Here is a 15452-nt window from a genome sequence, read left to right as displayed (position 1 = left end):
ATGATCCCACTACGGGTGGCACTCTAGCCTGGGGCAACAGAGGGAGACCTTGTTTCAAAACAAAAAACAAGAAAACCCCACCAAAACCAAAAACCAACAATCTGCCTTGCCTAAAAAAGCCCTTCACATTTTTTTAAATATGCAAAATTTTGTTTGCCTGTTGAACAGTTTAAATCCTCCACTAGTGATATGAAGACTTTTTTTTTAGCACTCTTGGTTTTTATCAAATAAACAAAATGAAAATAGGAAGTAGCCAATAGATTAAATCTAAACAAAACAAACAAAAGAAAAACTTGTAAATGATAAAGAATTCTTGCAGTAAGGTCCTAGAGAAGCTATTTCCATCATCCAAATCCAGTTAAATTCCCAAATGGCTAAACTTTGATTATACGGTTATACACCTCCAGGAAAAACTGCCTAACACTAGAGTAATAGAAATGAAACATTGCTCTCATTTCTTTAAGTTACCTTGTAAATAAATGAGTGCATCAGATCTCCATTGCTAAAAATAATAGTTATAGGCTGGAAGATTCTTATTATAAGAACAAGTAAAGTGGAAATGGAGTGGAAAAAGGGAAAAGGGCTAGAGATATAGAATTATTTTCTGTACTAAGGATGACTGTTTTTTTCTTTTCTTTTCTTTCTTTCTTTCTTTTTTTTTTAAACAAGGGATACCCTCAATTACAACTTGTCTGATAGGTTCTGGGACCGTATGTGAAATCATAGACAAAAAAAAATAAAAAGCGCGGGGGTGGCAAGTGGGCACCAACAGACAGATCCAAGTGTTTCTATTTGATATTTTGCTTTCTACAATGCCTCTCGTACTTGTCACTTTCTTCTCTGACTCCTTTCAGATTCACGTCACACCCTTTTCATATTGATTTTATGTTGATCCTCTTGTCCCTTCTCCCTCATTTCCCTGGTTCTTTCTCTTCATCTCATTAAAGCTCTTGGAAATCTTTTCTGCTTGCTCTTCCCCTTGTGGCATCTACTAAAATCTTAAGAGAAGTGATGTTTATTCTGAAACTTCTGCGGGTTTCTAAGTGACGCTGAGCATGCTCAGTAGCTACAGTAGGTTTTGTTCGCCAGCAGCTGGCCTGATTCGACCTCTCCAAAAATAGACATTTAACTCTCTGAACTCCTGTTTAAGGATGTAATTCGTTTTGCTCTCTCCTCATTTTCAAGGTTCAAAGGGAAGCAGCGAGGATTCCAAGGTCCCACCGCCCTCACAGCCAATGAGAGGCCTGGGAGGGAGGAGCTTGGTGCAGCCCGAGCTTCCGAGGGATTCATCCCCAGTAGATGCAGTGGAGTCTGAGCTCTGCTGCATCTGTCACAGCAGAACAAAATAAAAAGCAAAGCAAAACAAAACAAAACAGTAGAAGAGAAACGCTGCAGACTATGGAACGTTGTAGGACTTTCTGAAACATTTGCTGGGGATTTCTGTGGAGCATGCTCTTTTAAAACGAATTCTTTTTGGAGCCTATTTGTGTAACTGGGAAAATGACACACATGCTAAATGCAGCCGCTGATCGAGTGAAATGGACCCGATCGAGTGCTGTTAAGAGGGCTGCCTGCCTGGTGGCTGCGGCATATGCTCTGAAAACCCTCTATCCCATCATTGGCAAGCGTTTAAAGCAATCTGGGCACGGAAAGAAAAAAGAAGCAGCTTATCCTGCTGCAGAGAACAGAGAAATACTGCATTGCACCGAGACCATTTGTAAAAAACCATCGCCTGGAGTGAATGCAGATTTTTTCAAACAGCTACTAGAACTTCGGAAAATTCTCTTTCCAAAACTTGTGACCACTGAAACAGGGTGGCTCTGCCTGCACTCAGTGGCTCTAATCTCAAGAACCTTTCTGTCTATTTATGTAGCTGGTCTGGATGGAAAAATCGTGAAAAGCATTGTGGAAAAGAAGCCTCGGACTTTCATCATCAAATTAATCAAGTGGCTTATGATAGCTATCCCTGCTACCTTTGTCAACAGTGCAATAAGGTACCTGGAGTGCAAATTGGCTCTGGCCTTCAGAACTCGCCTAGTAGACCATGCCTATGAAACCTATTTTACAAATCAGACTTATTATAAAGTGATCAATATGGATGGGAGGCTGGCAAACCCTGACCAGTCTCTTACTGAGGATATCATGATGTTCTCCCAATCTATGGCTCACTTGTATTCCAATCTGACCAAACCTATTTTAGATGTAATCCTGACTTCCTACACACTCATCCAAACCGCTACATCCAGAGGAGCAAGCCCAATTGGACCCACCCTGTTGGCAGGACTAGTGGTGTATGCCACTGCTAAAGTGTTGAAAGCCTGCTCTCCCAGATTTGGCAAATTGGTTGCTGAAGAAGCTCATAGAAAAGGCTATCTGCGGTATGTGCACTCCAGAATTATAGCCAATGTGGAAGAAATTGCCTTTTACAGAGGACATAAGGTAAGACAGGAATTAAGGTGATGAGGGAAATGTGAGACTGTTCAAGCTGCCACTGCAGTGCTAGATACCATCTGTTGTACTGTTCATGGACCCACTTCTTTAGCGTCTTAGATTCCTCTGACATCTAAACCTGTATTAAAATATATGCTTCATTACCTTTGTAATCACAAGCTGCTAAAGAATTATAGAGTGCAAACTTTTCTAAAGTTTCATGAGAATAAAATTGTCAGCACTCTAAAAGAGAGTCTACTGAGACTCAGTTTCTCAAATATGCTCAGAATTATCACTAAAACATTTTCTTAAAAGGTCAATCCTAACTTGGCAGGTGATCCTAGGGCAGTGAAGATAATATATATTTAGAAACTAAGAGTAAACACATTTCTATTGAGATGGAAAATTTATGATGGTATTCTTTGTTGTTATTCCTTTGTTGTTCACGAGAAAAACAAAACCCACACTTTCATATAGAAGACAACTTTGACAGTTTTGCATGTCTGATTGACAGGGAGTGTCTTCAGTTCTAAAAAGCACCAGAGTGTTTCACAAAATGGTACTTCCACTACTCCTAGTTCATGGTCAGCACCATATTTTGACACAAATAAAAAGAGGCAGTGAAGTCAAATTTTATCTAACTTTGAAACAAAAGCTGAGATTAGAGGGGACATGAAAAGGACAAAGGAGTTCAAGAATATTATTTTCAAATATTCAAGATTTTCAGTGTTGATCAGGTCTCTAAAACAATTAGGCTAATTGCATATACTCACAGTGCATGAAAGTAACTTCAGAATATGAAACACGGCAGAAATTTTGAGGATGATGTATCTGAAATCTTAATACAAATGACTTGGCAAATGAAATAATAAATTATTCTGATGTTGAAGATGGCATTTTAATCATTAAGCAGAATTAATTTTTAAAGTATCACTAATTATCAAAGTTTTTTTTTATAGCAGTACCAACCTGAAGAAGAAAATTTACAGCAAATTTAGGACTTCTACTCCCACTTGAAAATTGGTATCATATGTTGTATTAATCATATTGATTTGTCACTCTCCTTGAATCATTGGACTCAATGATGTAAATTATACTGTGCTCAGGCTTCTTGCATAAAATACAGTAAATTGAGCCAGTTTGAAAGTGGGGTCTACTTATATATGTGTGTGTCATATGCCTATTTTCAGATATTTTAGTGTGATCAGAATGCTAAGGCATTTATTCATGTCTTACATAATATCATTTAATTTTAATATCTTACTATACATATAATTTTGAAATCATAGTTACAAATCCCTTATATGTATTTTATACCTAACATTATATTCACTGGGTAGCATAAGCTTTTTTTAAATAATGCAAGCATGACCAAAACAAAATAATGACTAATACTGATATTAAGCTACATTTACTGGTTGTTAAGACTTATATATAAAGCAAGCAAAACAAAATACTATGTACACACCTTTAAAAACAGTCTTCAAGCACATGCAGTATTTATTTTTAGAGCTCATGCTGGGTTAATTCTTATTGCTTCTTCCCTCTATAGGTAGAAATGAAGCAACTCCAGAAAAGTTACAAAGCTTTAGCAGATCAGATGAACCTCATTTTATCCAAACGTTTGTGGTACATCATGATAGAGCAGTTCTTGATGAAGTACGTTTGGAGCAGCAGCGGACTAATTATGGTGGCTGTACCTATTATCACTGCAACTGGCTTTGCAGATGGTGGTAATGATATTTATGCTTAATCTCAAATATATGTTTAACATTATTTCTCTTGAAGGTGTCATTGCTAGTTTTGTGTGAGTGAAATTGTGTACATAGCCATTATTCTATAGTTATTAATGGTCAGAAACAATGGCAGACTTTGCGATGTCCAGTAATAAGACCAGCAGTAAGAAGGAGACAAGTGGCTCAAAAGACCTTTCTAGTTCTGAGATATTTCAGAGATCTCTGATGCAGTTTTTCTGGGAGTTGATCTTGAGCAATTTAAATTATACTGCCTAATATATTGATAGAATGATTCTCTAGTTTTCATTTAACCTCAGAACAAGTTAATACCTTCAGAAAGAGTATAACAAAAGCTTTCCTCATATGTTCTAAATTTAGTTCTGCACATATCATACATTTAGTCTGTAAATATTCTATAATATAATTGAATTTGCCCTGACTTGTGATTTGAAAAGTTTGTGGACTGCATTAGGCCACCAGGAATATTGTTTTAGGGAGTGCTAAAATGCCATGGAACAAGATCTCCTCTACTTGTGAGTAATACAGATAACTGTCTATGTGGCATGATTTGGTGGTGGTGTAGGGGTGGAGGTTATCACACTGCAGCTGTCAAAGTCTAACCTATCACTGTCTCAACAGTTTTTACCACCATTTCTTATCCTTTGGAATAACTATGAAAAATAAGGTCAAGAAAGACAATGTTAAAAAGTTGGATGGGAGTTTGGATCTTAATTGGTTGGAACAGAGGGGAATTAATTGAAGAAGCAGCATTTTCTGCTCTTCCCCCAAAATAAAACATCCCCTTTTCTCTCTCTTTAAAAATCACTTGACCAGAATTGGCTTTGATATTGAAGGAGCTAGACAAAAGCATGGGCTTTGTAGTGAGACAGAGATTTGTTCCACTCTTGGTTCCCCCTCTTCCTACCTGTGTCCTCTTAGTCATATTAATTACACTTTCTAACCCTCAGTTTTCTCATCTGTAAAATAAGACTCAGAAAGGCTACTTCAGAAGGTTGTTGTGAGGCTTTAATAAAATGTTTATAAAGTAAAGAACATGTTATACTTGATATATGGTGACCATCATTACTGAGAAAACAAAAGGCAACACAAAAAATATTGTAACAGAATTTACACTATTTTACAGTTATTTTGGTATAGAATTAAGCATTAATAGTTATTTGAAGTGATCTAATAAAAAAGCAAAAAATTACAATGTGATTTAATGTTTCAAAACAGTACTTTAATTCTTTAAACAATTCTTACAAAAATTTTTGTTTAATTTGAGTCATTCTTAACCTAAAAAAAATTCATTAAAAGTTTTCATATATAATGTATATTAGCAATGACAAGATTATGGTGTCCTTCTGTTAGTGCTTGGACACACTGGTCTTATTAGAAAACCCTGGAGTATTCAACATAGAACAGAGAAAATGCTGCTATTAATGGTGACAAATGAACCCTATAGAGACCAGTAAGAAGTAAACAATGTATGCAATGAATCTAACAGGCTTTCTTAACAAGATGTAATAAGATATTTAAAAATAAATTCTACAAATTCTGAAAATATCATATGAAATTAAAGAAACATTAAAATTTTAGATTGAAATTATAATAATTATCACAATGACTCCAGTAAAACAAATATTTCTTAAAGATTTTCTCAAAATAAAACTTTTATACAGACAGAAGTAAGAATTTAATAGCAGAAAAAAATGAATTTATATGACAGAACATTATTTGAGAGTGTGCTTAAAAATCTGTAATATCCAGGCCGGGCGTGGTGGCTCATGCCTGTAATCCTAGCACTCTGGGAGGCCGAGGCGGGTGGATCGCTCAAGGTCAGGAGTTCGAGACCACCCTGAGCACGAGTGAGACCCTGTCTCTACTAAAAATAGAAAGAAATTATCTGGTCAACTGAAATATATGTAGAAAAAATTAGCTGGGCATGGTGGAGCATGCCTGTAGTCCCAGCTACTCAGGAGGCTGTGGCAGGAGGATAGCTTGACCCCAGGAGTTTGAGGTTGCTGTGAGCTAGGCTGATGCCATGACACTCACTCTAGCCTGGGCAACAAAGCAAGTCTCTGTCTCAAAAAAAAAAAAAAATCTGTAATATCCAAAGTTACTATATGTTTGTAATGTTTGTACATATATATTTATATATTTACTAAATATATTTGACATACAATGGTTTAACACATGAAGATACTAAGTTATTTTACTCAAACAAAAGAATTTATGTTTTACATAATGATATTCTTTTGAGGTTTTAGGTCTTGGAATTGCATACCATATATTCTAATCTTTAATCTTAATTTACATTTATGCCTGTAATTGTTTGTTATGTTGAATTAGAGATGAATTAAGTGCATGATGCTATATACTTTAAGGCAAAAAAGGTGGAAACAAATAGGCAAGTGAGAGAAGAATAGCAAAGAGAAAAGAGAAAAAAGTGGGATGGAGGAGGAAAAAAAGAAGACAGAATAAAGCAAGAAGCAGAGCACTGTTGCAATCTTGGCTCTGCTATTTAATGCTTATCCATCCTTGGGAAGGTTACACAAACTTCACATGCTTCAGCTTTCGTATCTTAACTATAGGGATAACTATATATATATCTTTCACAGTTTGTATGAAATTACACATATTGTACTTAATGTGATTTGAAACAGTCCTTGGCAAGTAGTAAAAACTTAAGTGGAAGCAATTATTAATATTTATTATTTTCTTACCCCGTGGGCTCCTGAGTCAGATTGCCTGGGAACAAATGCTGGCTCTTTTGTTTACTAGGCTGTGACTTTGAGCAAATCATTTAACCTTTTTTTCCTTCGATTTCCTCATTTCCAAAATGGGAGAAATTACAGCAGGTTTGTTGCTAGAATGAAAGATCACATGTGTAAAACTTAGAACAGTGCTTGGCTCCTAGACGTTCGGTAGATGTTTGCTGACATGGTCATTGTGGTAGTTTAAAGGAGCAAGGGATTTGAAAGTGGTTAGGAAGTCAGAGGTGAAAATGCAGATAGGAGGAAGAACTTGCATAATCTTTGTCAGCAGGGAAAAGAAAAATAGTTCTGTAGTAGATTTGCCGCATCATTCACCTGTAACTTGAAGTGAAATCTTATAGTAAGGGCAGAATTATGTTTATATTCAAGTTCACATTATAAAATTGCATGTAGAGTATGCCATTTTCATATCAGAAGAGGAGCTTACAGATCATCTAGTCTAGAACCTCAGCTCTGCCTAAGGTCACACAGGTAGGTAGTGGAAGCCTAAGGATGGGCAACATTATGTAACTCCTAATGCACTGCTTTTTTCTACTGCACGGTGCCGGCATGCTGCCAGCTAGCACGGTTCCATGCTAGCTACCTTGGAACTTACCCTATAAGGCACTTGAGTAAGTTTGAAACCAGGCCCTCATGGGGCCAAATGGTTGAAAAGAAGCATTACAGTAGTTAATTATGTATAGTTTCTATTATATTATTTTTAAAGGATATTACCCCTTTGTTTGTATTAAGAGAAAGACTGAAATTATGTGAAGAAAATAGTTACCTGAGAGCTATCATCTTGATATTTTAATATTAGTAGGCTACCTTTCTTCTCTTTGTATCAAGAGTAGTTCTGAGTAAGGCCAGAGAAAACTATGTATGGGTCCTTTCCGACATACCTTGTCACAGACACCTAACAGGCAGAGAAGAGAGCCTCTAAGCTACTAGCACTGCCAATAATGTCCACATGTTTGGGATCTGTGAGTGTTAAGTGGCACATTGGAAGGACCAACTAAAAGACAGTCCTCTAAGGAGTGGAACTAAACCCTGCCTGCACCCTAGGACCATGTGTGACATTTTTATTCCTAAACTGTACCTCCAACAAGATTATATCCATAGCTCCTGCTGCACTATGTCTCATGTATATAATAATTCAATAATGCTAAATTACTGAAATATCATTTCATATTGTTGTGGGTCTATTTGGATATAATTACACTCCTGTTGACCAATTAACATAGCGGTAATTATCAATACATATCAAAGGCATACTTTTTTTTTAAAGATAAGGTCTCACTCTGTCTCCCATGCTGGAGTGCTGTGGCACAATCATAGCTCACTGTAACCTCAAATTCTTGGGCTCAGGTATCCTCCCACCTCAGCCTCCTGAGTAGCTGGGACTATAGGTGTGTGCCACCATGACCAGCTAATTTTTTTGTAGAGATGGGGGTCTCACTATGTTGTCCAGGCTGGCATTGAACTCCTGGCCTCAAGCAATCCTCCTGCCTTGGCCTTCTAAAGTTCTGGGAGGTGAGCCACAGCTCCCAGCCCAAAGCCATGCTTTTAAAGTTCTAATTAGCTATGCATATTAGCGGCTATAAGTTTGTAAGGTACAACATATATGCCAACAAGGGCACAAACATTAGTGTATCATTCAATGAATTATCACAAAGTGAACAGATACATGTAATTACCACCCAGAAGAAATAGAACATTCCCATACCACACCCCAGAAACTCCCATGAATCTACTTAGTCTTATCCCCCACCCCATTTTCCCCTCAGCCATAGCAAAAGTAACCATTATATTGACCCTCTCACCATTGATTAGTATTTGCTGGGTTTTGAACATTATGTAAATAGTATTATACAATACATACTCTCTTATGACTGGCTTCATTCACTCAGCATTATGTTTATGAGCCTCATAAACATATAGAAATTAATACAGCAATGAAAATGAATGAACTATAGTTATTTAGTTATACAGTTATTTTTAACTATAGTTCATTCATTTTCATTGCTGTATAGTATCCCATTGTATAACTATATCACTTTATCCATTCTATTGTTAGCAGACATTTAGATGGTATATCCAGTTTGGGGAAGTGCTGCTGTAAGTATTTATGCACCTATCTTTTGGTGCATGTCTGTGGGTACTTACCTAGGAATAGAACTGCTAGATTACAGGCTATGCATGGGTTCAGCTTTAGAAGATTTTGAAAAACAGTTTTCCAAAGAAGTTCTTTCAATTAACATTCCCATCAGCAGTATATAAGAGTTCTAGTTCCCCCACATCTTTTTCAATGTTTGATATTCTCAGTCTTTTTCATTTTAGACATTCTCATGCATGTATGGTGGTACTTCATTGTGGTCTTAATTTGCATTTCTTTCATGAGTAATGAGGTTAAGCACTTTCATTTCTTTATTGGCCATCAGATAGCCTTTCTTATGAAGTGACTTTAAGTCTTTTGCTCATTTTTAAATTGACTTATCTGTTTTTACTTATTGATTTGTAAAAGTTCTTATGTATTGTGTAGTTAATGAGTCTTTTGTCAGATATATAATATACATGTACACCCACACATGCACACACACACATAATCTCAAATATCTTTTTCTACTCTATGTCTTCTTGCCTTTTTACTCTCCTGATGGCGTCTAAGAGAAGTTCATAATTTTAATATAGTCCAATTTGTCAATAGTTTTCTGTGTGGCAAGTGTCCTATTTAAGAAATATTTGCCTAACCCAAGGTAATGAAGATATTCTCCTATTTTATCTTCTAGAAATTTCACTGATTTCGTTTAACATTAAGATCTTCTATACACTTAGAATTGATGTTTATGTGTGGTATGAGGTAGATTCAGATCATAAGTTTTTTCTGAGACTTGTCAAGATGACAAAGACTAAAAAAAATGAAAAGAAATAAATTCAGATTGTAAGTCAAGAAAAGTACAAAGGAATTACCTTACTTTTTTATTTTTAAAAAATTAATATACTTTATTTCTTTAGAGCAGTTTTAGATTTATAAAAAATTGATCAGAAAGTACAGAGTTCCTAAATACCTTCTCCCCCCTGTAGTTTTCCTTATTATTTATATCTTGTATTAGGGTGGAACATTGGTTACAACTGAGATACTAATATTTATACATTATTAACTAAACTTCATAATTTACATTATGGTTCACTCTTCATGTTGTACAGTTCAAAGGGTATGATAAATGTATAATAATATAACTTTAGTATTAAAATTCTTTCTCACCTTTTCAGTGAAATAGCAAGAGATGTGAGCAATTTTCAGTACATACTTATCACTTAGAGCAGTAGCAATAAAACAAATAGGTATAATGTTAAATATTAAATCCTTGAAGAACTTTTGACATAAATAGTTAAAATATTTGGTGAGGAAAATAAAATGTGTTGATCTATGCTACAAATTCACTAGTATTTTAGGTCATGGATTTATATGTCTTGACACTAAGGAATCTGGCCTTGTCATAGAGGTCAGGCAGTTGGCTGCTGTGTGTATGACAAAATGCTACTGGCAGTGCTCTCACAGTACCTGCCAAAGAACAATCAGTAGAATAAAAGTCACATGAAATCACTGGGAAGCTATTTGTTATTTTATTGCTAAAAACACAAAGAAAACCCAATAGGCATTAATCTGCCAAAGCAACATGGAAATTACTATGCCGGATAAAACACCGGTCCATCTGTGCAAGTATTTTTTCTTCTTAACAGAGGCTGTCAATGAAAACTATCATTCAAATCCCTTTTAACCCAAATTCATAAAATCCCATAATTATTTTAGATTGTCAGCCAGATTTTCTGTGAGCCAGAGCTATTCTTAGTGTTTTAACTGATATAGCAACTCACTAGTTTAGTGTGCTTTCTTTTGTGACTATCTAAATTTTATCACACATTTAAATGTCTTTAAGAATATCTACATGCTATTCCTGGTTTCTTTTTTTTTTGTTGTTGTTATTTCAGATTATTATGAGGGTACAAATGTTTTGGTAACATACATGGATTGTTTTTGTATTGCTTGAGTCAAAGTTGTAAGTTTGCCCATCACTCAGTGTACATTGGGTGATTCTGTTAGGTATGATTTCACCCATCCCCTTTTCCCCCCTTCCACCTGCATGATTTCTGTTGAATTTTACATCCATCTGTGCACATGAGTGCTGATAGGTTAGATCCAATTTAATAGAGGGTACATGCGGTGTTTGTTTTTTCATTCTTGAGATACTTCGCTTAGGAGAATGGTCTCCAGTTCCATCCAGATTGTTGCAAAGGTATTAATTCATTTTTTATGGCTGAGTAGCACTCCATGGTATACATATACCACATTTTATTAATCCATTTATGAACTGATGGGCATTTGGGTTGATTCCACATCTTTGCGATTGTGAATTGTGCTGCAATAAACATTCTAGTGCAAGTGTCTTTTTGATAAAATGACTTTTTCCTTTGGGTAAATACCCAGCAGTGGGATTGCTGGATCAAATGGTAGGTCTACTTTTAGCTCTTTGAGGAATCTCTATACTATTTTCCATAGAGGTTGCACTAGTTTGCAGTACCACCAACAGTGTGTAAGTGTTCCTTTCTCCCCACATCCATGCCAGAATCTATTATTTTGGGACTATTTGATAAAAGCCATTCTCACTCGGGTTAGTTGATACCTCATTGTGGTTTTAATATGCATTTCTCTGATAATTAGTGACATTGAGCATTTTTTCATATGTTTACTGGCCATTCAACTATCTTCTTTTGAAAAGCTTCTATTCATGTCTTTTGAATACTTTTTAATGGGGTTGTTTGATTTTTTTCTTGCTGATTTGCTTGAGTTCTTTGTAGATTCTGGTTATGAGCCCTTTTTTGGATGTGAATATTTTCTCCCATTCTGTAGGTTGTCTATGTACACTGTTGATTGTTTTCTTGGCTATGCAGAAGCTTTTTAATTTGATCAGGTCCCATTTATTTATCTTTGTTGTTTCTGTGATTGCCCTTGGGGTCTTCTTCCTAAATTCTTTGCCTAGGCCAATATCTAGAAGAGTGTTTCCAACATTTTGTTCTAGAATACTTATGGCTTCATGTTTCACAGCCAAATTTTACCAGACCTACAAAGAAGAATTCGTACCCATACTGCAGAAATTATTTTATAACATTGAGAAGGAAAGAATTCACCCCAACTCATTCTATGAAGCCAGCATAACCTTGATACCAAAGCCAGGAAAGGACACAACAAAAAATTGGGGATAATCCAATATCCCTTATGAATATAGATGCAAAAATCCTCAATAAAATTCTATCAAACTGAATTGAGCAGCACATCAAAAAGATAATCCACCATGACCAAGTGGGCTTCATCCTAGGAATGCAAGGATGGTTGAACCCATGTAAATCCATAAATAGGATTCACCACATAAACAGAAGCAAAAACAAAGCTCATATGGTCATCTCAATAGATGCAGAAAAAGCATTCAACAAAATTCAGCACCCTTTTTTATAAACTCTTAACAAAATAGGCAAAGATGGAACATATCTCAAAGTTATAAAAGGCATATATATATGACAAATGAACAGCCAACATCATACTGAATGGAGAAAAGTTGAAAGCATTTCCGCACTCAAAACTGGAATAAGACAAGGTGCCCACTGTTACCACTTCTATTCAACATAGTGCTGGAAGTCCTAGCCAGAACAATCAGGCAAGAGAAGGAAATTAAGGCATCCCAATGGTAAAGAGGAGGTCAAACTATTACTCCTTGCTGATGATATTATCTTTTATCTGGAAAACCCCAAAGATTCCACCAAGAGAATCCTGGAATTGATAAATAGATTCAGCAAAGTCTCAGGTTTCAAAATCAATGTACACAAATCAATAGCATTCCTATATACCAAAAAGAGTCAAGCTAAGAACCAAATCAAAGACTCAATACCTTTCACAATAGCAACAAAGAAAATAAAATACCTAGGAATATATTTAACTAAGGAGGTAAAAGAGCTCTACAGGGAGAACTACAAAACACTGAGGAAAGAAACACCAGTGGACATAAACAGATGGAAAACCATACCATGCTCATGCATCAGTAGAATCAACATTGTTAAAATGTCCATGTTACCCAAAGTGATCTACAGATTCAGTGCAATCCCCATCAAAATACCAATGTCATTTTTCACAGATCTAGAAAAACTAATTCTAAGTTTTGTTTGGAACCAGAAAAGAGCCCAAATAGCCAATGCAAGCTTAAGCAAAAGGAACAAATCTGGAGACGGTTTACCAGACTTTATGCTACAAGGCTATAGTAACCAAAACAGCATGGTACTGGCACAGAAATAGAGATATAGACCAATAGAACAGAACAGAGAACCCAGATATAAAAGCATCCACATATTGCCATCTAATCTTTAACAAAATAGACAACCATATACACTGGGGAAAAGAATCTCTATTCAATAAATGGTGCTGGAAAATTGGATAGCCACATGTAGAAGATTGAAACAGGATCCATACCTCTTACCACTCACAAAAATTAATTCAAGATGGATAACAGACTTAAACCTAAGACATGTTCCCGGTCTATTTATCTAATCACATCTTTTATTCCTCACTTATACCAGTGTTCATTAGCCTTTTTTTTTTTTTTCTTCTTCAAGGAAACTAACTGTAGTTCTCTAGAGCAATGATTAGAAGATAGAGGTCAGAGGGACCTTACTCAGCTATGGTAAAAAATCTCCATGAACTCATGGTGATTCTGATATTCAGTGAAAGAAGTGCCTAACATCAAACCATATTATAACTTGACCAGTTTGTCATTCAATTAGCATTACTTGAAATGTCTTTTCTCTGTGTCATTGCTTATTCTGTACTTGTGACCTATTTAAATTATATGCAGTCTCCAAGGCCTTCGTCAAGTCTACTCCTCCATGAAGTATTTTCTGTCTCTTGCAGCAAGAAATACTTTTGCCACCTCTAAACAGGTTATATTAACTCTTATCATAGGCTGTCCTGCATACTTGTTTGGGAATTTGCCTTCTCTCTCCCACCAAACTATAAGCTCCCTCAGGAAAGAGGCTGAAAATCACAAGTATCCCTGCATGTCACACAGTATCTGAACTAATTTCTTGCACATCTACGTATCTAGGTAGTCAGTAAATATCTGCTGGGTTAATTTTAGCTTGTATTGTGCATGGATCCCTTTCAAAATCAGCTAAGCTGTCCATGAGCAAGTAAAGATTTTAAATCTCTGGTAATTATAGCCAGGTATAAATTATATATTTTCATTGTTATGGGGGAAAAACCTTTGAGATAAATTAGAGAGAAATATATCAAAATGGGCCTATGGATATCTACATTATTGCTAATTTCTTCATTAATTTACATCTAATTTGGGATTTTGAAGATAATCTATATAAGGACCAAATACAGAATGAAATTGATTGGAAGAACAAAGCAACAACCTGAAGAAGATAATTGTGAAGAATAAGACTAAAATTGAGTAAATATTCAATAATGGCAATAATATAACTAGAGAAAATAATGACTGCTGACATTACAGTTACCATGGGCCATGTATTGGACTAATACTTCATTTGATTTTCACCTTTAACCCTTATAACCGTAAGAGATAGGGTTGTTTGAGATAGTATAGTACTATTATGTTCCTCATCTTACAGATGAGAAAATAGGTGTAGAGAGGATAAGTGTCTTGCCCTACTCACCTTACTACTTGCCCATAAGTAGTAAAACCTGGATTTAAATCTGTCTGACTCCTAACTCTTAACCATAATTCTGTATTGACAGTATTTTAGGATGTTCACCCATCCATTTGTCCATCCACTCTTTCATCCATTCAGTACACATTAAGGAGTACTGTGTGCTAGACACTATGCTTAATGCTAGAAATAAAGAATAAAACACACAGTATTGACCCTCAAAGAAATTATAGTCCACTAAAAGAGTCAGATAAGGATCTTCGGGAAAACTTACCCTACAGAGTTAACTCTTAAAGAAGGAGAAAGAGGCCAAAAAGGAAGGGAAGTATATTAAAGTGAGAAGAAATTACATATGCAAATACTAGAGGATTAACAGCGTATGGCATGTATAGGTTGCAGTTGGACTGTAGTAGGGTGAAGGATGGCTGAGAATGGTAGGCAGAGGCTAGATTATGAGGATCAGCTAATTTGCATTTCTATTAAAGAAACCACATCATAAATATTTGCTTATATTCAGAGTGGTAGTATTTATTGCCCAAATTGGTAGTATTTTATTGCTCCCTCCTAAGGACAGGGAGTTGGATATGGAAAGGGTTGAAAGAATGGCAAATGAAAATGGTCTTAATTCCTATAGATTTAGTTATCTTAACTCTCCTTTTAGAAAAATAACAAAACAAAAGAAAGCTTTAAACAAAATCTGGTACAAATACTGTATTTTTAATAATTGACTATTTCTAGAAAATTGCTGATATACTGAAAAATTAATATGTGGTCATTTTAGCCACAATTTAGTTGTATAAAATAAAAC

The 15452-nt window shown here is 35.5% G+C and overlaps 1 protein-coding gene across 3 annotated transcripts in view; it reads left to right on the top strand.

The window, feature by feature from the left end:
• Positions 1-1297: 1297 nt before the first annotated feature.
• Positions 1298-15452, top strand: part of ABCD2 (ATP binding cassette subfamily D member 2) — a 58523-nt gene continuing 44368 nt past the window's right edge. For 2 of the 3 annotated variants that reach the window (XM_069490375.1, XM_069490374.1), the window contains exons 1-2: positions 1298-2439; positions 3983-4163. In XM_069490375.1, the coding sequence (XP_069346476.1) occupies positions 1501-2439; positions 3983-4163 (1120 nt within the window). In that variant the 5' untranslated portion in view covers positions 1298-1500. The remainder of the gene's footprint in view (positions 2440-3982; positions 4164-15452) is intronic. The other variant, XM_069490376.1, reaches the window with a different exon arrangement.

The sequence above is a fragment of the Eulemur rufifrons genome, chromosome 16 (genome assembly GCF_041146395.1).
Source record: "Eulemur rufifrons isolate Redbay chromosome 16, OSU_ERuf_1, whole genome shotgun sequence".
Classification (NCBI taxonomy): Eukaryota; Metazoa; Chordata; class Mammalia; order Primates; family Lemuridae; genus Eulemur; species Eulemur rufifrons.
The sequence above is the reverse complement of the archived record's forward strand: the minus strand, read 5'-3'. Positions and strand labels throughout refer to the sequence as shown.